Source organism: Lineus longissimus, chromosome 5, assembly GCF_910592395.1.
Source record: "Lineus longissimus chromosome 5, tnLinLong1.2, whole genome shotgun sequence".
NCBI lineage: Eukaryota > Metazoa > Nemertea > Pilidiophora > Heteronemertea > Lineidae > Lineus > Lineus longissimus.
This window is the reverse complement of record NC_088312.1, coordinates 13,825,989-13,848,440: the sequence shown is the minus strand read 5'-3', so window position 1 is coordinate 13,848,440 and position 22,452 is coordinate 13,825,989. Positions and strand designations below refer to the sequence as shown.

The window sequence follows — 22,452 nt, the reverse complement described above, 5'->3', positions numbered from 1 at the left end:
TCAGACATGGATGAGCAGAATACTCATTTTCAAATGATCTCAACATCATACAACAAAAGTTGACAGCGAATCATAATAACCACCCGGTCCCCGGTCTGGTCGTTCAGCAACAACTGGATTTACACAACGCACTGCAAACGTCTCCATTGCAGGAAATGTCCAATGATGAATATTGTGAACACAGAACTTCAGTATTTTCAGACAGAGGCTGCCATATGCAAAGATATTAGATATCATCTACATGAACCTGAAGTTTCCGGTTTATTAAACCCCCATCTGGGAAGGTGGAAAAGCAGGCCACCTCACAAACTCCCAATATGTGCCAAAAGCAGGACTTCCCAAAATGCAAAATATCCTTCATACCCAAGTTGAATGGTGCAAAACCCATCTGGTCCAATACTGTTGTGTGGATAGAAGTACATGTACACGGTGTTATTCAAGTCTTTTGTAGAAAAGAAACAGACTTGAATGGATTTTTTTGGAAGACAACATGGTCGAAGGTCAGATCACAGCCAGTGTTGGGCATGACACATCTTTTACTCACAACAATAACATACATGTACAATCCTGGTAAAAATTCACCAGAAATATGCTTTTTCTTTCTAAGGTGGGCACTTTTGTGACACACACAAACAGCTGAGGGCTTGTGAACCTATCAACACTTATATTTGATGGGATAACATTTCTTACCAATTTTCAGCTGTTTCCTGTTTGCATAGTGTATGAGGGCATCAGTCAGCGTATCAATGCGATGGCTAGGTGTCATCTCTTTGGTAATTTTTGAAAAGCTCCAAAAGATAGGACCACAGTCTTTCTAGACTTTCACCATTTGTCAGACCAAAACCAGGGAGCCTTCGTGGGCTGTAGCGCACCTTGAAAAGTAAAATATGAAGGATGGAAAAGGACTTGCTATGTTGATCAGTTTATTACTGGATATCTGGAGAAATTATACACTTTGCCATCATTTGTGCTTTTAATATAATGCTCCTAACACCAAGGTATGCACCAGCGGGTGCTTCAATTGCGCTCATACGCAATTGAAGCACGTCGTCATACGCCCGAGATCCCATTCGGGCCTCTTGAAGCTCGAGTACCGCGACCACAGCATCATCGCCTAGACCGCTGGATAAAAGCATCCATTTCACTAATAAAGGTAAGCCGATTTACCACAGTAATGCTGGCCTTCCTCTTGTGGGATACATCAGATAACTTGCTGATTTCTTCTGCCAATTTATCATTTCAGAACCAGGACCCTTTTCCAACTACAACGACGTCAGGATCCAGCTCAAATGGCATTCAAGGTATTTCGTTCATATAAATCACATCTTCTTGCTTTCCTGCAATTCCATATAACCAGATGTGCATGGCTATGTGTACATGTACTAGTATGCTATTTACATATGGCAACCTCTATATTTGAAAGATAACAAAACATCCATTGCAAGTTAGAATAGTTCACAAGAATGTTATGTTTGCATATCAGCTGTAAATACATAGTCTTCCCAACAATTTTCTAGCACAAGCCTTGATTACGAACTGAACAAATTAAACGCCCTTATTCGTATGATTAGTGATTTTTTTTCATTTGTCTTTCAGAATTCTCAGGAGCAACGCCTACATGTATTGTAGCAGGTGGAGAATCAGATTCTGAAGGGGTAAGCCATTTTGATCGAAAATTCATCATACATGTAGCTAACCTTTGCATGTACATGTACAAGTACTTATAAAGCTACATGTAAATGTGATTGTACGCAATTGCTCATTTGTTTTGTTTTGCTAATACTCTAGACCACGGTTGCCCAACTGAACTGCAAAATATTCCAAAGCAGCCAAACCTGGCAAGCAATATGGCACTGTACCAGATGGCATTACTCTATTCCACTGACAGTTAGCCGATTAAAGTGTTTAACTCTGGTTGAGTTGCGATTGTATATCTTCTGGTCTTGATTTATTTTTTAAAACTTTGTTTGAGCATACATGTAGATGTCAATTAGGAAGATTTCTAACAACATCATTTGATCGTTGTGTTTAATTTCTGAATAATCTTTACATACTTCCCCTACTCTGGAGCTGGTTTGACAATATGATTTATTAATTTCACCTATTCATTTCAGTCCATTAGTGTGGAAATTGTAAAACCTTCTAAGAGGAACAAGAAGGAAACAAATGCCAAGTCTGTTGCAAAAAAGAGAAAGGTCACTGTGGCAAAGAATGTGCAGGTATGGCATTAATCTGGATCAATTTTTTTCAGAAGGATGTGATCGAAGTCATGCAATCCCCTCCCCTTCCCCTAAAACTGGCAGGACTCGATGCTCAGAAGTTGCCAAAATCCTTCTCAATACAAAGACTGCACTGTGCTAGCCTTCCAGAATAAATGGAAATCTTCTCAAATCATCTTCAATCAAATCTTTTTTGATAGTTTTTACATGTATGATGCTGCATGTAATATCTTAAAGAGTTGGACACAATTAAATTTGTGACAAGGTAGCTTGTTTTGTTATTCAGAAATGATTTGCTGCAAAGGAATCAAAGCAGGTTACGATCGAGGAGAGTGCCTTACCAGATAATGTCCCATTTGTCAATCCTCCTTGAAATACGGACGAAGCGATTTATTCTTTATTTACCGTTGGCCATGTTTGACAGAAATCACAATTGAAATCTACATGTATGTCCAGCATTTGCTAACTACATGTATTTGCTTAGACACATGTGTGGTCTTATGTGAGGAACCTCAATGGTGAGTAGCTCAGTCACCGATTAGAGGTCGTTGAGTCCCTGGATCTCTGTAGCCATGAGATTGTCAGCAGGGCTTTGCCAGACATACTCAACTCCAACCAGGTCTTTAATTTGGTACTTTTCTGTTTTTCTCAGCGCTGACTGAAAAGCTCATTGGAAGTTGATTGGAAGTGATTAATAGCTCTTAGTTATTTCTTCTTTTTTTCAGATGGTCACTTTATAGTTGAGAAGATCTTGAAGGATAGGATGAAGAATGGGGTCAGGGAGGGACTCATCAGTTGGGATGGCTATGATTCGACGCACAACACGTGGGAGCCTATGAAGGAATTACCAAAAGACATTGTTACAGACTATTATCAGAATAAGAAGAAACATTAGATAGTTGTAGTACATGACATACAATGATGTCCAGTCATTTTCAGATTTTGAGTGGCCATGGACATAAGGCCAAATTTCAATGAAAAAAACTACATTGAAATCTAAATGCTGAAATGGTGCAAAAAGAAATTTCTGAATATGACATGAACATAATCAGAGTTTGAACGACTACCACTGCTCTGTACAAATCATACAAATATCCAATTCACAATTAAATCGACAAAAACTGGGTCAAGACTAGTAACTTTCCACCTGTCATTTTCCATCATGAAGGTATAAGAACCAAATGCAACAATATAACTAGAGTCAGACATGGATGAGCAGAATACTCATTTTCAAATGATCTCAACATCATACAACAAAAGTTGACAGCGAATCATAATAACCACCCGGTCCCCGGTCTGGTCGTTCAGCAACAACTGGATTTACACAACGCACTGCAAACGTCTCCATTGCAGGAAATGTCCAATGATGAATATTGTGAACACAGAACTTCAGTATTTTCAGACAGAGGCTGCCATATGCAAAGATATTAGATATCATCTACATGAACCTGAAGTTTCCGGTTTATTAAACCCCCATCTGGGAAGGTGGAAAAGCAGGCCACCTCACAAACTCCCAATATGTGCCAAAAGCAGGACTTCCCAAAATGCAAAATATCCTTCATACCCAAGTTGAATGGTGCAAAACCCATCTGGTCCAATACTGTTGTGTGGATAGAAGTACATGTACACGGTGTTATTCAAGTCTTTTGTAGAAAAGAAACAGACTTGAATGGATTTTTTTGGAAGACAACATGGTCGAAGGTCAGATCACAGCCAGTGTTGGGCATGACACATCTTTTACTCACAACAATAACATACATGTACAATCCTGGTAAAAATTCACCAGAAATATGCTTTTTCTTTCTAAGGTGGGCACTTTTGTGACACACACAAACAGCTGAGGGCTTGTGAACCTATCAACACTTATATTTGATGGGATAACATTTCTTACCAATTTTCAGCTGTTTCCTGTTTGCATAGTGTATGAGGGCATCAGTCAGCGTATCAATGCGATGGCTAGGTGTCATCTCTTTGGTAATTTTTGAAAAGCTCCAAAAGATAGGACCACAGTCTTTCTAGACTTTCACCATTTGTCAGACCAAAACCAGGGAGCCTTCGTGGGCTGTAGCGCACCTTGAAAAGTAAAATATGAAGGATGGAAAAGGACTTGCTATGTTGATCAGTTTATTACTGGATATCTGGAGAAATTATACACTTTGCCATCATTTGTGCTTTTAATATAATGCTCCTAACACCAAGGTATGCACCAGCGGGTGCTTCAATTGCGCTCGTGCCTTAGGCTTCTGCATTCACATGGTAACCTTCCTCTTCGACGGAGCCTGGCGTCCTGATTGCTCACACAATTTACACCAAATTAGGGCGTTTAAAAAGCTGATGACTTAGATCAAGTGGATACAAATTGATTTCTTCCATATTGAAATGGTTTAAGGAAAAGATACTGAAAAAACACTACATGTAGTGTTCTCAAGAGAAATTTGAAATAATGAAAATGGGAAACTTAATAGAACATCATGCTGTCAGATGAGGTCCAGTCAGAAAGCCAACTTGCTGTTTATGGAGGGAGGAACAGCAGGTGATTTGTGGTTGATGAGAGTAAAACTGAAAAAACATTCTTACCTGGCTGCCCACTTGTGTCCGTAGGCATGGAAAATGGGAATTGCCATTTTCACAGCATCAAGAGAAATATCACTGTGGTGTTTCTGAAAAGATCATTACTCATAATAGATCTTGCTGATGGCATACATGGAGACGAGTGACAAATTCCCAACCCTTCCACAAAAGCATCAAATCCTATCAGTATTTCAACCCACGAAGGGGTAACAAGTTTTTATATCGAGGTACATCAATTTTCAAACCTATGAAGAACTTTTTGACATCCTGAGAATCTAAGATGATTTCAAGTCAATTCATGGTTGTGTAATAAAATATTAACATGGAGGTTTAAAAATGAATCCGAACGGAACAAAGTGGATACGTGTATGGTATCTTTCAAACATGTTGAAATTGATATATGCAGGTACATGGATGCAATGTTTATCAAACTTGTCAACAACACACCTTTATGTAACTTTCAAACATGCACGAAATGTCATACATGAAGGAAATATCTGATGTACCATACTTTTCCATTAGCTGCTGCAGGAGATAAACTGGGTAGGAAAGCCTGAAAAGTTGATAAGAGGATACAAAACGCTTTATAACAGTTTCGTATAAATGCACATGACTCATTGTAAAAATTTAGTAGCACCGTTTACACAAATGATGTTTCAAATGATTCTACCATCCTTTTTCAGAACTAAGATGTCTGGACGACTAGTTGTCGTATTGCCTCGACTCTTGAGATCTCAAAAATAAGGCTTTGGTAGTAATGCCAGTTAGTGTAATGCAATTTATAGTACTTTGCCTCAATACATGTTACTCCTGGTGTCAGGTTAAACTCAAGAGTAAAAAGTAACACATAAATGACAGATTCATGCACGGATTCAAATTTTAGCACAAATGATGAGTGGTGAAAACCGCGAAGTATAAGATGATAATAGTGGTATTCAGCATATTAGAATTACAGTGGACCCCCCTCATCTGACAAATATGTGAGAGACATAAATTAGGTACCAAATTAATTTCTATATCATTTTTAACCTGTGTAAACAAGACACCTTTATCAAGACAGCATTTAGTCACAGGGGTGCCTTAAAAGAGAGGGTTTGTGGTTCATGTAAACTCACCGTTCGCCATGTTTCAAGCTGAACATCATTTGGGGGAAGTCATGCCTGCACGAAGCCCCAAACACTGCAGTTTCGTCTAGTTTGTAATACCTTCCCTTTGAACGTATGTTACTGCCAGCTTTGAATTCATTGCAGTCCTAAAAATAAGAACAAAGAACTGTGAATGCATGCAGGGCAAAAAAAGAATATGGTATTTTCAAAACATGAGTACCAGACAGGTACAGCATGATCCACATAACTTGAATGTACATATCTGTATGATATTTAGTGGAAAAACACCATTTCAGCACATCGTCAACGAAACAGAAAAAAAGGTATCTTTACAGAAAAAGGCAAAATATGAGGCCAATGGCATTATAGATGGATGAAACTGAAAATTAAGCGATTTTTAGGATTCTATGGGCAGTTTCCATGCCTCAAAAATTGAGAGAAAGTGGCACAGTCAGGCAGGAGGATTGACAATCAATACTCACAACATCTTTGTTTGGCTCAGAAATGTCACTGGACCTCACAAATTTATCCACCTCATCTTGGTCAAGGAAGTATAAGCCTTCATGTTTTGGTTTTGCCACGCTTTCACCAGAAGTTTTCTTCCTAACCAGACCAAAATTGGCATCCATTGAAAGAATTCTTGGATATTCATCCTTCTGCAAACAAAACAAAGTTTTTGAAAAATACTTATAATGTGAACTAATATATTTACAGGAATGTATTTTAAGTTGATTTCTTGATGAAATAACCAATGGATCACAATTAACTTGTTTCTTTGATCCAGTAATAATATCATCCATACAGGTCCGTACAAACATTGGAAGTATATTTTGTCAGGGCAACACTAAAACTGTGCTATGCCATTCTGTTGTTGTACAGGTAGGGACAGTTCCTCGCCTGTAAATTGTGAGAAACAGCGACACAGACAGGTTGGAGGAGGGTGGGTCGACAGATACAGCACTGTTCAGCTCAGAAACTACACTGGACCTCACATATTTATCCACCTTTACTGGTTCCAATTCTGCAGGACACAACTAGAGACCACCTTTTAATGTCATGTAAATCATATGTCATCACAAGATTGTATTAAGTAGTCAGTTGCACAAAGGTGCATCATTTTTAAAATCAGGCGCCTGAGTGTCTTCAGTGACTCTACATGGTATGACGTCTTTCTTTGGAGTATATTTTTTGGTGCCAAATAGTTTGTCCCCAACGCCTGATTTAAATGCCAGTTTAATACTTCATGTGGTTATATTTCTGCTAAAAAAAGTGGGTCAGTTTTGATTGATCTCACAGGTCAAGGCATTCCTAACAATTTTTGAAGCTGTCAAATGACCCTTTAATCATACAATACCTGTGGGCATGCTGGGCATTCAAACAGCCGCTCACTAAAATTGGGGCTGATGCCTGATAATGTATTCATCTGATGCACGAAGTACCGGTATTCTTCAAAGGATTCGTTGATTAGCACCTTGTACACATCTTGAAGAATCTGTGAAGAAGGAAAACATATGAACATAAAAACCTGTTTGAACTACCGATTGTTCACATGTACACACTTCCATAAAAGTCTTTGCCGCTGATGGAATAATGGTCCTCAACAGAATATCCATAATTAGAATTTCATATGTAGGCTGAAGCTTGTGAATAAGGATAAATTATGTCTGTGTACTTCACAAAATTTACCAGCTACTCTCCAAAGAGGAGTAGGAAAATAATGCAAGACAGTCATGTGAAATGTCGTACTCAAGCTAAATATTTTTAAGGGTTTTGAAAAGGCATTTTGGTTATTCTTTCACTTCCAGTTTAACATATGTCACAAATTTATCACTTACTGGGTTATCTGTAACAACAAAAGGGTGATAGATTAGCTTCAGTGCTTCGCAAAAATCCATCACAGGTACAGGAACCTGAAGGTACAACACCCGCAGCATTTCCATGATATGGAAGTCGAAGCACATCTTTGGTTTCTTAGGTGATGACGGCCAAAAGTGGTGCCTTATCAGGGTTGTTGCCTCTTCCTCACAGGGACAGAATTGACATTTGGCTTTATGATGTCTGCCTGAAATAATCGTTATTACAAGGTCACAAATACTACAGAACCAAGGCGAACAAAGGCAGACCTATTGACTATATTTTATTTTGGTTACCACTTGCTGCTGGGAAACGGTAAGAAATCATAACTTCAAAGATTTATGACCACTATTTCAATTTGTCAGTAGAAGTAAGACGAATTACATGTATATCATTATATGTAAAAACGCTCATTGGTCTTAGGCAATGTTCAAGACCAGAGTGAACAATTACATCACTTGAAAGATCCTACTACTGTAAAAACTGAAACTTCTGCAGCTAAATGATATTCACTATACATGTATATTAGATGAGAATACCTTTGGCATCAACAACTATTATATCTCGGAAGTAGGTGTGACTGCAATGCTGATGTACGAAGGAATCTATAATCACATCATCAGGAGAGAAGGGTACCCATGCGTTAATCTGAAAGAGCAAAATAATTCACAACATGAACAACAATGAGAGGCAAGGTGGTGTGAAATAAATGTTACTTTGGCAACACTTTCCATCACTGGCATAAATGAACTCAAATTTCCGATTAACTCCAACCCAATTCATAATAATGACACATGATAATGAGATGTGTCATCCAGGCTTAACACTTCATAAGGTTTTAAACAATTCATCCTTGGTGTCTGGGGATTCATTACAGTTGTAATGCTGTGACAAAACTTGTCTAGTTGATATTTTGGTGCCCCCAATACACCGAGATTCTGATTTAAATATAGTGATGAACTATGTACATGTATTACCAATAAAGGTATTACCTACCCTCCAAATATACATCATGTGAAAATACTGAAACAAGTGAGCTTTTCTGATGCACTCAAGGCAAAGAAATGTTCTGGGAGAACAGTCGCTGCAGTGGTATATAGCAGCTGAGGAAATCCCACAGTTATCACACTGTTCAGAAGGTGCAAGACTCTCATGAAATGCAGTTAATAAACTGGTCCTCAAAGCAGTCCAACTTTCATTTTGATTGTACTTGGCCTTACGGTATCGCCCAGTGGCGTTAGCAGATGATTTTTGACCTAGAAATAAAAAAGAAGAAAATAACAATCACTGTCATGACTGTCAATCAGACAATAGTAGAGCGCCTATTGTGGCTTTTATTTAGGTTCTGTTAATGCAATCACAGGGAATTACTGCCCAGTCTTAGGCTGACATAAAAAGTAATGGGGGCCAGTTGTTTGAATTGTATAATATTAAAATATAACAAAACGTAGAAGATTCAGCAGGGCCACTGTTTGAATTAATACATTATCGTCTTCTGTCCAAGTAGAAGACCCGCTAGTGCTATGAGAAAGTTCTGACCATGTCTCTCAGTCTCATCAGAAAAATTTTTTTTTATATCATTCATATCATTAGGCTAATACCACAGACATGACAGAGCAACTAAATTAAAACCTAACAGAAAATGATCTGATGATAAATCAACTAGAAAATACAAGGTATTTTAGTTAGTATCAGTGCGAAACACTAAAGACTGAGTCAACAGGAGTGAATCCTGCCACTTGGAATAAAGATTCAAAAGTTCAGCATTTTGCCACTAGTGAAATGTGGTCTTCTTCAAGAAAGGTGATGTTGCATTTACGGTTCAGTGTGAATGCACACAATCTGAATGAGATCTTAACCAACAACAAACACAGAACTTACAGTGGATTGAGTAGTTTATAGATGATGAGCCAAACTCATTTGACACCTTTTTTTTTTTTTTTTTTACAAAGAGTTTATTCGGTTTATATTGTACATGTATTTTACAGTTAAAAGCCGAAGGCTTAAACTACTGCAAAATATAAATATATGCAAATAGTTACAAAGAAGATTTAGAATTCTATGACGTAAATAGACATCATCGTTTGAACCCTATCATTGAAACCTCAACTCTGTTTGTTTCATGCGTAATTAGTGGGCCTATACCAGTCTGCACCATCCCTGTTTTCAGAGAATTATTTTACCAATATAAACATTGTGGATGTCCGGACATACTGTAGTCGGAGCCCACATGGCTAAACCATGAAATAGGCCGAGTTCAGAGTTTGAATGCGACTTTCTCATTGGTGGATCGTTAAATTATTCACAGGGGGGACACATACGGACTTGTGGTAATCTAAAACGTACCGCCAGCCTTTCTGCCATCTGCTTGTAGTTGTACATGTACTGAAATCCAGTTTGGTAGTAGGCCTCTAGCATGTCTAGCTTACCTAATGCCACTGCCAGCCATGATGTCCAGCCCCAGGGCATGGCCCATGGTCACGGATGGCGGCCGGCCATGGCATGGCTGATGCAGGGGCTGAGGGGCTACTAGGGTAGGCTAGATTAGAATCAAGAATGGCTAGGGCCTACCCACCCTTGACCCTAGGCCTAAGGGCCCAAGCCTCATTATATAGCTCATGCCGTCATGGAAGTATTTAATTATAATTGTTATGGACTTATTGTGACAACAGCAAATTCGAATTCAAATTCAAAATAAGTTTATTTACCGTAAAATCATGTAATGATACATAATGAATAGGCGGAGTCAAATAAACTTGTGCAGGTGCGAAAACTACACTATTGTGCAGACAAATACATAAAGTAGAACATAATGCAAAATGGATAGGCCCCTACTTTAAAAAAAAAAAAAAATTTAAATTTTAAAACCTAAAATTTTAAATTTTAAAATAACAATGACATTCTTGGTTTTAAGGGACTGGTTACAAATTCTGCACATTCTTCATACGGTACCGTTATCTTTGCGGTTCTTAAAACATTTATTTATAAATCGTGATGTAGCTATACAGAGTCTTCAGAGTTCAGTAACAAATCTGGTAGTGAGAGGTTTTGGAAAGTGTTTACATCTATATTTAACTTATCTATAAGGTCTTTTCTCTCTTTATCATGCACTTTACATTGAAATAAAAAATGGTATTCATCGTCTATCTTGGTATCTTTACAATATAAACAGTGTCTTAATTTAGCATCTAATCTAATCCTTCATACCTTCCCGTTTCGATGGTTACTGATCCTGAATTTAGTGAGGTTTATTCTCTGTTCAATATTATCAATAGTGGCTAAATAAGGTTCGAAATTATAACTTGTCTTGCATGGTCCATCATGGTGGTGGTAGGCTAGCCAACAGTGGCAACACCATAGCCATCAATCATAGGCCTAGCCTACACGTATTGCACATGTGTTGCGTAGTGTGTATACTGTAGTGTAAAATGCTTGCCCTACTCATAACTGAAAAGTTGAGTTGAGTCGAGAGAGAGTGCTTGCTAGAATCAGGCTATAGCCTACTGCATGCATAGATCGTATTCATACCTTTCAAATATACCAATCGATAAACTCAAATTCCTCCAAAAACATGATTTTCGAAAATTAATATTGCAATGGCCAAATTGGGGCCAAATACATGTGCATGAGTTTCGCGGTAGAGCGGAGCAATCAAACCTCGGTTACAGGAACAATCTCAAAGTAGTTCCAGCGCTAGAGTCTAGAGAGACTGGCTCGTGATTGGCCAGTAGTGGTAATACGTACACTGACCACAGAGACTGGGCAGGAGTACCTAAACTCTGAGTACAACCCTGTTACCGATCCCTTGTGGTCCTGGTAGCTGATCGCTGCCTACATCAAGCTAGCCCGAACTTTTCCAGCCCGAAACAAGCCAGCCCGAGATTTCATCCCGAGGTTTCATCCCGAAGAAGCCATATGCATTCGGAGAGCGCGATCGCTACTGGGAACCTTTTGGTCACTCGTGGGACCCACTTTGATGATCGCCGCCCAGACCCTCACGTGACCCGCGTGTTAATAGATGGCGACGGTGTTGTTCCAGGCGGCGGTCGACCTGCATATTTAATGCTTTCCCTGTGTATTTGAGTATAAACTTGTACGATATTAAATGATAAGCGTGCGTGATCCGTGGTTGATGGATACTAATATCATAATATGGGGGAAGGCGCCGTGGAGGTCTATAGCCAGGGTGGGGTGGGGGTTATAGTTAGGATGATGGTATCATGGCCGTTGACCGAAAAGCAGTGGGGGAGGACCAGGGAATATGGGGGCTATAGATATATTTGAGTATAGATTTATACGATAAATGATAAGCGTTTGTGATCCGTAATTGTGGATACTAATATCATATAATAAATATGTTTTTGTCCGCTCGGAACTGTTTAATCTACAGACATAGGCATCACACTGTAGGCCCTAATAAGATCAATACCCATGTCGTGATTTTACTATTTAGCAAATTTTATCCCGGCAAATTATATTTTAATGTGATTTATCCCGGCAAATTATATATTAATGTGATTTGACAGGTCATATTTAGGCCTAATACTAATAGTGATCAACCTTGTTACTATTGATTGATTATTGGCAACAATCACTGTTCATTGATAAGTTCGAGGAAAAATGTTGAGATCAACTTTGTTATCCGAAGCGTATAGGCCTAGGATTGATTGATTATGTCGTTTATCTTGTAATATTCATGTAACTATGTACACTGTATTATGATGTACTGTCTGTACTTTTGTGATAGGGGTGTCTACAAAACCAAGACCCAAGACCCAAGACCTACAAAACCAAGACCCAAGACCCAAGATGTTGATGGGTCTTGGTTTTGTAGGTCTTGGTTTTGTAGACACCCGTGTGGGTGTCTACAAAACCAAGACCCAAGACCCAAGACCTACAAAACCAAGACCCCCCCCACCTACAAAACCAAGACCTACAAAACCAAGACCCATCAACATCTTGGGTCTTGGGTCTTGGTTTTGTAGGTCTTGGGTCTTGGGTCTTGGGTCTTGGTTTTGTAGACACTCTTGTGATAGCTGTGCAACTGCAAAGTAAATACTTAGTTAGTTCATCACCTTTCGTACAGATGGCACTGCAGGTGAGGGGTTTGGTGTGTTTGGGAAAGGTCTCACCTTGAGCGGTTGAGGACAATGTCACAACCAGAGGATTTTTTTATCTATGGTATGGGTTTGCCAAGGCTTCTTTGAGGGTTTATAACGAATTATGGGCTTTTCCCCCCGCATTGATGTATCTGTAGTCGTCACAATCACAATCAACTATCATGTCGGTACTTTACGCATATTACATGTCCGTGTATGTAAAGTTTCTTGTACTGTGCTATTAATTATGTAACTTTTCTTGTACAATAAATTTTTTTCACATTTGACTGTACCTAGAGTTTTTGCTTCGTCTTTGCTGTTCGGATGACGTATTTCACTGTACCGGTAATCACTGCTATCCTAGCGGATACATGCTGAGGATTCCAATAAGAAAACCGTACGAGTGGCAGATCTTCTACGGCTCTGAAAGCAATCACTGTTATCCTTAAGGAGACACACTGAGGGTCCCCAGCAGCGATCAACTTGGTTATCTGGATAGTCTTGATAGATAATTGGCAGTAATCACTGTTATCCTTAAGGAGACACACTGAGGGTCCCCAGCAGCGATCAACTTGGTTATCTGAATAGTCTTGATAGATAATTGGCAGTAATCGTTGTTATCCTTAAGGAGACACACTGAGGGTCCCCAGCAGCGATCAACTTGGTTATCGGAGTAGTCTTGATAGATAATTGGCAGTAATCACTGCTATCCTTAAGGAGACACACTGAGGGTCCCCAGCAGCGATCTACTTGGTTATCGGAGTAGTCTTGATAGATAATTGGCAGTAATCACTGTTATCCTTAAGGAGACACACTGAGGGTCCCCAGCAGCGATCAACTTGGTTATCTGGATAGTCTTGATAGATAATTGGCAGTAATCACTGTTATCCTTAAGGAGACGCACACTGAGAGGCCCCAGCAGCGATCAACTTGGTCATGTGAGCAGTAGTGATTTATTCATGGCAATAAAACTGTTATGAGAGAGGAGATACACTGAGGGTCCCCAGCAGCGATCAACTTGGTTATCTGGATAGTTTTGATAGATAATTGGCAGTAATCACTGCTATCCTTAAGGAGACACACTGAGGGTCCCCAGCAGCGATCAACTTGGTTATCGGAGTAGTCTTGATAGATAATTGGCAGTAACCACTGCTATCCTTAAGGAGACACACTGAGGGTCCCCAGCAGCGATCAACTTGGTTATCTGAATAGTCTTGATAGATAATTGGCAGTAATCGTTGTTATCCTTAAGGAGACACACTGAGGGTCCCCAGCAGCGATCAACTTGGTTATCGGAGTAGTCTTGATAGATAATTGGCAGTAATCACTGTTATCCTTAAGGAGACACACTGAGGGTCCCCAGCAGCGATCAACTTGGTTATCTGGATAGTCTTGATAGATAATTGGCAGTAATCGTTGTTATCCTTAAGGAGACACACTGAGGGTCCCCAGCAGCGATCAACTTGGTTATCGGAGTAGTCTTGATAGATAATTGGCAGTAATCACTGCTATCCTTAAGGAGACACACTGAGGGTCCCCAGCAGCGATCAACTTGGTTATCGGAGTAGTCTTGATAGATAATTGGCAGTAATCACTGTTATCCTTAAGGAGACACACTGAGGGTCCCCAGCAGCGATCAACTTGGTTATCTGGATAGTCTTGATAGATAATTGGCAGTAATCGTTGTTATCCTTAAGGAGACACACTGAGGGTCCCCAGCAGCGATCAACTTGGTTATCGGAGTAGTCTTGATAGATAATTGGCAGTAATCACTGTTATCCTTAAGGAGACACACTGAGGGTCCCCAGCAGCGATCAACTTGGTTATCTGGATAGTCTTGATAGATAATTGGCAGTAATCACTGTTATCCTTAAGGAGACGCACACTGAGAGGCCCCAGCAGCGATCAACTTGGTCATGTGAGCAGTAGTGATTTATTCATGGCAATAAAACTGTTATGAGAGAGGAGATACACTGAGGGTCCCCAGCAGCGATCAACTTGGTTATCTGGATAGTTTTGATAGATAATTGGCAGTAATCACTGCTATCCTTAAGGAGACACACTGAGGGTCCCCAGCAGCGATCAACTTGGTTATCGGAGTAGTCTTGATAGATAATTGGCAGTAACCACTGCTATCCTTAAGGAGACACACTGAGGGTCCCCAGCAGCGATCAACTTGGTTATCTGAATAGTCTTGATAGATAATTGGCAGTAATCGTTGTTATCCTTAAGGAGACACACTGAGGGTCCCCAGCAGCGATCAACTTGGTTATCGGAGTAGTCTTGATAGATAATTGGCAGTAATCACTGTTATCCTTAAGGAGACACACTGAGGGTCCCCAGCAGCGATCAACTTGGTTATCTAGATAGTCTTGATAGATAATTGGCAGTAATCGTTGTTATCCTTAAGGAGACACACTGAGGGTCCCCAGCAGCGATCAACTTGGTTATCGGAGTAGTCTTGATAGATAATTGGCAGTAATCACTGCTATCCTTAAGGAGACACACTGAGGGTCCCCAGCAGCGATCAACTTGGTTATCGGAGTAGTCTTGATAGATAATTGGCAGTAATCACTGTTATCCTTAAGGAGACACACTGAGGGTCCCCAGCAGCGATCAACTTGGTTATCTGGATAGTCTTGATAGATAATTGGCAGTAATCGTTGTTATCCTTAAGGAGACACAATGAGGGTCCCCAGCAGCGATCAACTTGGTTATCTGGATAGTCTTGATAGATAATTGGCAGTAATCACTGCTATCCTTAAGGAGACACAATGAGGGTCCCCAGCAGCGATCAACTTGGTTATCGGAGTAGTCTTGATAGATAATTGGCAGTAATCACTGTTATCCTTAAGGAGACACACTGAGGGTCCCCAGCAGCGATCAACTTGGTTATCTGGATAGTCTTGATAGATAATTGGCAGTAATCGTTGTTATCCTTAAGGAGACACACTGAGGGTCCCCAGCAGCGATCAACTTGGTTATCGGAGTAGTCTTGATAGATAATTGGCAGTAATCACTGCTATCCTTAAGGAGACACACTGAGGGTCCCCAGCAGCGATCAACTTGGTTATCGGAGTAGTCTTGATAGATAATTGGCAGTAATCACTGTTATCCTTAAGGAGACACACTGAGGGTCCCCAGCAGCGATCAACTTGGTTATCTGGATAGTCTTGATAGATAATTGGCAGTAATCGTTGTTATCCTTAAGGAGACACACTGAGGGTCCCCAGCAGCGATCAACTTGGTTATCGGAGTAGTCTTGATAGATAATTGGCAGTAATCACTGTTATCCTTAAGGAGACACACTGAGGGTCCCCAGCAGCGATCAACTTGGTTATCTGGATAGTCTTGATAGATAATTGGCAGTAATCACTGTTATCCTTAAGGAGACGCACACTGAGAGGCCCCAGCAGCGATCAACTTGGTCATGTGAGCAGTAGTGATTTATTCATGGCAATAAAACTGTTATGAGAGAGGAGATACACTGAGGGTCCCCAGCAGCGATCAACTTGGTTATCTGGATAGTTTTGATAGATAATTGGCAGTAATCACTGCTATCCTTAAGGAGACACACTGAGGGTCCCCAGCAGCGATCAACTTGGTTATCGGAGTAGTCTTGATAGATAATTGGCAGTAACCACTGCTATCCTTAAGGAGACACACTGAGGGTCCCCAGCAGCGATCAACTTGGTTATCTGAATAGTCTTGATAGATAATTGGCAGTAATCGTTGTTATCCTTAAGGAGACACACTGAGGGTCCCCAGCAGCGATCAACTTGGTTATCGGAGTAGTCTTGATAGATAATTGGCAGTAATCACTGTTATCCTTAAGGAGACACACTGAGGGTCCCCAGCAGCGATCAACTTGGTTATCGGAGTAGTCTTGATAGATAATTGGCAGTAATCGTTGTTATCCTTAAGGAGACACACTGAGGGTCCCCAGCAGCGATCAACTTGGTTATCGGAGTAGTCTTGATAGATAATTGGCAGTAATCACTGCTATCCTTAAGGAGACACACTGAGGGTCCCCAGCAGCGATCAACTTGGTTATCGGAGTAGTCTTGATAGATAATTGGCAGTAATCACTGTTATCCTTAAGGAGACACACTGAGGGTCCCCAGCAGCGATCAACTTGGTTATCTGGATAGTCTTGATAGATAATTGGCAGTAATCGTTGTTATCCTTAAGGAGACACAATGAGGGTCCCCAGCAGCGATCAACTTGGTTATCTGGATAGTCTTGATAGATAATTGGCAGTAATCACTGCTATCCTTAAGGAGACACAATGAGGGTCCCCAGCAGCGATCAACTTGGTTATCGGAGTAGTCTTGATAGATAATTGGCAGTAACCACTGCTATCCTTAAGGAGACACACTGAGGGTCCCCAGCAGCGATCAACTTGGTTATCGGAGTAGTCTTGATAGATAATTGGCAGTAATCACTGCTATCCTTAAGGAGACACACTGAGGGTCCCCAGCAGCGATCAACTTGGTTATCGGAGTAGTCTTGATAGATAATTGGCAGTAATCACTGTTATCCTTAAGGAGACACACTGAGGGTCCCCAGCAGCGATCAACTTGGTTATCGGAGTAGTCTTGATAGATAATTGGCAGTAATCACTGCTATCCTTAAGGAGACACACTGAGGGTCCCCAGCAGCGATCAACTTGGTTATCGGAGTAGTCTTGATAGATAATTGGCAGTAATCACTGTTATCCTTAAGAAGACACACTGGCTGTGACTGTATCATCTCTCTCACCATGTGGACAACTTGGCAGAGCAGCCAAGACTGATGTGGTCTGGCTGTGACTATCTCATCTCTCTCATCATGTTGTCAACACGGTGGAGCAGCCAGGACTGATTTGGCCTGGCTGTGACTTCCTCATCTCTCTCACCATTTGACAACTTAATAATAATATTGCCCTACTGCCTTTTTCATGAATTAATTTTGAGCATTATGTTTACAACGTAGTTGACAATAATTATAGTGAGAGAGATGAGACAGTCACAGCCAGGCCAAATCAGTCTTGGCTGCTCTGCCAAGTTGTCAACATGGTGAGAGAGATGAGGAAGTCACAGCCAGGCCGAATCAGTCCTGGCCGCTCCACCGTGTTGACAACATGATGAGAGAGATTAGGAAGTCACAGCTAGGCCGAATCAGTCCTGGCTGCTCCACCGTGTTGACAACATGATGAGAGAGATTAGGAAGTCACAGCTAGGCCGAATCAGTCCTGGCTGCTCCACCGTGTTGACAACATGATGAGAGAGATTAGGAAGTCACAGCTAGGCCGAATCAGTCCTGGCTGCTCCACCGTGTTGACAACATGATGAGAGTGATGAGACAGTCACAGCTAGGCCGCATCAGTCTTCGCCGCACTGCCTAGTTATTGATATGGCGAGAGAGATGAGACAGTCACAGCCAGGCCAAATCAGTCTTGGCTGCTCTGCCAAGTTGTCTACACGGTGAGAGAGATGAGAGAGTCACAGCCAGGCATCGCCCTCGCTGTCATAATTCGTCGTCCCCCCGACTTAATAAGTCGTCCCCCCCCCCCCGAGATAATAAGTCGTCCCCCCCCCCCGACTTACGAAGTCGTCCCCCCGACATAATAAGTCGTCCCCCCGACTTAATAAGTCGTCCCCGCGAGATAATAAGTCGTCCCCCCCGACTTACTAAGTCGTCCTCCCGACTTACTAAGTCGTCCCCCCGACTTACTAAGTCGTCCCCCGAGATAATAAGTCGTCCCCCCGACTTAATAAGTCGTCCCGCCGAGAATTTTTTTTTTTCGATGTCCTTTCCCAGCCAACGTAGATTTCAGAGAAAAATTCAATAATTTTAGTGCTTAAATGAAAAGTCCATAGGCCTACTACAAGAGGGCAAGCACGATAATACTAGTAACCTGATGTCAGCAGTACAGTGAAGATAGTCTACATGTTAGTTCATAATAATAACAGCTCAAGATCACAAGAAACCACAGATCCCGGCGCCCCCCGCCCACTGACGAAGACCCAGTCGCGCAACTCGATCCATCTCACCCGATCTCACCCTGGCCAAGTTGAGCGCGTAAATACCACGAAAGGGTTAAATTTATCTATTAATAGAATATTCAAATAAGATTGCCGTCATGTTGATGCACCGCCTGACCATGCTCCACACATAGATAACGCATGCGCAGTAGCAGCATCTTAAATGGAGAATTGGTCACGTGAGGGTCTGGGCGGCGATCATCAAAGCGGGTCCCACGAGCGACCAAAAGGTTCCCAGCAGCGATCGCGCTCTCCGAACCCTGATCGAAGAAGCCAGCCCGAAATTCCAGCCCGAACTTTTTTACCCGAGTAACCATAGTTTACTCGGGTTGGCAAATATAAAATATGGAATGCAGGTACATGCCACCGCGATGATTCCTTTGAGGCGCCAGTGCCCATCTACTGGCTGCGTAACAAGAGGCCCCTGTACCATATGCTCAGCTGGGATTCATAACAAGAGGTGCTAAGAGCAAACTGGTCAGCTGGAAGATCTCCGATAGTATAACAAGAGGCGCCAATGACCGTTTTACTCTGCTAACATTTATTTTTTGAAAAAGAAGAGGCCCCCGTGCCATCTACTCACCTTTGATTGATCTTTGGCATAAATATGGACACTAATGCCAACTGCTCGGCTGGAATTGATCATTAGCATAACAAGAGTAACAAAGGCCTACTGCTCGGCTGAAATCGTTTTTTTTTAGTATAACAAGAGGCGCCATTACCCGTTACTCAGCTGAAATCTATTTTTTGCATAACAAGAGGCCCCTGTACCGTGTGCTCAGCTGGGCTTCATCCTTGGCACAACAAGAGGCAATAAGAGCCTACTGCTCAGCTAAAATTGATTTTTTTTTAGTATAAGAAGAGGCGCTAGGGCCCGCTACTCAGCTGATATCTATTTTCGCATAACAAGAGGCCCCGTGCCGTATGCTCAGATGGGATTCATCCTTCACATAACAAGTTTTCGAGATCTAAGCACTTTTTAACTGCCAATCACCTCCAAGTGTGCTAGACCCCTGCTGATTGGACAATTTTTGAGATCTAAGCACTTTTCTGTTCCACTTCCCCCCTCGACCAGGGCCGATTTTCGACTCTGGGATGGGCTATACAACGGTAAAATAGTACTTCTACCCCTTTGTTTGCCCTTTTTGCTCTGTGCTCTGACTTTTATGCTCGCCTACCCCCCTCGACCGGGGCCGATTTTCGACTCTGGGATGGGCTTCACGCAAAAGGTAAAAGACGTCCCCGAGGTTTTACGCCGGATTATTATGCTCAGACTACCTGCCTATCACCTCCGAGTGTGCTAGACCCCTGCTGATTGGACAGTTTTCGAGATCTGAGCACTTTTATGCCCGCCTACCCCCCTCGACCGGGGCCGATTTTCGACTCTGGGATTGGCTTCACGCAAAAGGTAAAAGATGTCCCCGAGGTTTTACGACGGGTTATTATGCTCAGACTACATGCCTATCACCTCCATGTGTGCTAGACCCCTGCTGATTGGACAGTTTTCGAGATCTGAGCACTTTTATGCTCGCCTACTCCCCTCGACCGCGACCGATTTTCGACTCTGGGATGGGCTTCACGCAAAAGGTAAAAGATGTCCCCGAGGTTTTACGACGGGTTATTATGCTCAGACTACATGCCTATCACCTCCAAGTGTGCTAGACCCCTGCTGATTGGACAGTTTTCGAGATCTGAGCACTTTTATGCTCGCCTACCCCCCTCGACCGGGGCCGATTTTCGACTCTGGGATGGGCTTCACGCAAAAGGTAAAAGACGTCCCCGAGGTTTTACGACGGATTATTATGCTCAGACTACCTGCCTATCACCTCCGAGTGCGCTAGACCCCTGCTGATTGGACATTTTTCGAGATCTGAGCACTTTTTGACTCTGGGATATTTTAACACACGCCTGACGCACATCCCAAGTTCAGTGTACACATACATGTACGTACGTTGACATCAGTAGTCAAATGCGTCCTTTTTTTATCAGCCTAATGAACAGTGCTCAAGGTTAACTCCCAACAACATGCGATGCCAAAACAATTGTAAATCAGCATTGGCATACACAGGGGAACAAGGAATCAACAATTTCTTAGGAACTATCTAGCTGGGGGACATATCGCATGAACATGTCGAAACTCCCTATTGATACCTTATGAATCTGAAAACGTCGTCGCAGGTGAAAAGTGATGGGTGAGGCTAGATCCCCGAAATCTCGTGTACCCTTTGTTGCAACCTCTTTACCCAGGGGTCATTGCGCGCTTCTATGGTCGCTTCCAATTAACCACTGGTCACATGGTAAAATTAAACGCACTTGATTGGCTGACGAATAACATTTGACATGCAAATAGTATATTTATTAAATGATGTTTTGACACGTGACAAAACAAACGCACATGGCATTACAACGATCTTCCTAACACACACCAAACAAATGACAATGATCGTTGTCAAAGAAATATGACGGAGAAATGATGCACAATCATACATGATCATAAAGCTGGGTAGTGCCCGCATGTCACGCACCATGTGCAATGACAAATCAAAACAAACACACCAAGAACCAAAGAGCTGAATGGCATTCTCCAAAAGCAGAGTTGATATTCAAGCGCAGTACTGTCTCTGTGCGAGGAGTATAAAGGCGGCGGCCACTCCAGTCAAGCTGGTCCCGTCCCGGGGTCCAGCCACTTCACGAGAAGAGAGAACAGGCCCTTGTATTGCCTTGCCGAAGTCAAAAACCATCATAAAAAGGCTAACTGTTATTTTCTGGACCATATTCACTTAAAGTGGGTGACTTGAGGCAAGAGCTGGGGTGTCAAATTGGGATTCTGGTGACTATTATATAATATAAGCCACGGCCCCTTTAACCTATAACCTCTGTTTAATATACAGAACCACTGCATAAAGGACACCCTTGGGACTGACAATTAAATGCCTAATGACTAGGGAGTTAGTATAGTATTTAATAACCTCATGCAATTCCATCCATCACCTCTAAGAAACAACATGAAAATAGATATGTCTACGTAAGAGTTGTTAATGTTGGCCAAAATAAAAATAAGGAATGGAAAAAAACAAATTTGCCTCGACCGTGATTCGAACCCACTACTTGAAAGTCACGCACGTTCGCCGGCGCACGTCCTAAAAAACCTAAAAATAGCGTGCAGTGACGTTGTTATTGATTATTCATGAGTTATGCCCCACGTGGTTCAAAAATAATCACGGGACGGCGACTTCCCCGATGGCGCTGGTGATGACGTCACAACACGCTTCAAGAAGTTTTCGGGTGGCGGTTCGGACAGAGATACTTATGATATTTTACACCGTTTTAACTGTAGCCTTTTTGAATACTGATCAAAAAAATTGTTATCATTTACAAGTGCTGTTTGTTCATTTTGTTGTTGTCGTAAGTACATATACGTCCGTCAAGACCGACCAGCGATGGTGAAGTCTGGTATGGTAGCTATTTCCTCACTACGGATTTCCCGCTCTTACGGGTGCATTCGCAGTTATTTCCTCTTCTCTCCTATGTAAAGTCAACGTAGTCTCCTCCAAACAAACGTGGTATATGTAGGATT

The 22,452-nt window shown here is 41.7% G+C and overlaps 1 protein-coding gene and 1 long non-coding RNA gene across 2 annotated transcripts; one reads left to right on the top strand and one right to left on the bottom strand.

Moving 5' to 3' along the window:
- Positions 1 to 1,070: 1,070 nt before the first annotated feature.
- Positions 1,071 to 3,360, top strand: LOC135488709 (uncharacterized). Its single transcript, XR_010447017.1, has 5 exons — positions 1,071 to 1,153; positions 1,244 to 1,301; positions 1,597 to 1,655; positions 2,115 to 2,219; positions 2,945 to 3,360. It is a non-coding gene; the product is annotated as an uncharacterized LOC135488709 (long non-coding RNA).
- A 405-nt stretch (positions 3,361 to 3,765) lies between these two features.
- Positions 3,766 to 8,916, bottom strand: LOC135488665 (uncharacterized). Its single transcript, XM_064773321.1, has 9 exons — positions 8,747 to 8,916; positions 8,290 to 8,398; positions 7,732 to 7,958; positions 7,251 to 7,388; positions 6,379 to 6,552; positions 5,906 to 6,042; positions 5,238 to 5,343; positions 4,797 to 4,879; positions 3,766 to 4,292 (listed from the first exon to the last, which is right to left on the bottom strand). Exons 1-9 carry the CDS (start codon positions 8,762 to 8,764, stop codon positions 4,253 to 4,255), a joined length of 1,032 nt encoding a protein of 343 aa, XP_064629391.1. The 5' UTR covers positions 8,765 to 8,916; the 3' UTR covers positions 3,766 to 4,252.
- Positions 8,917 to 22,452: the final 13,536 nt, after the last annotated feature.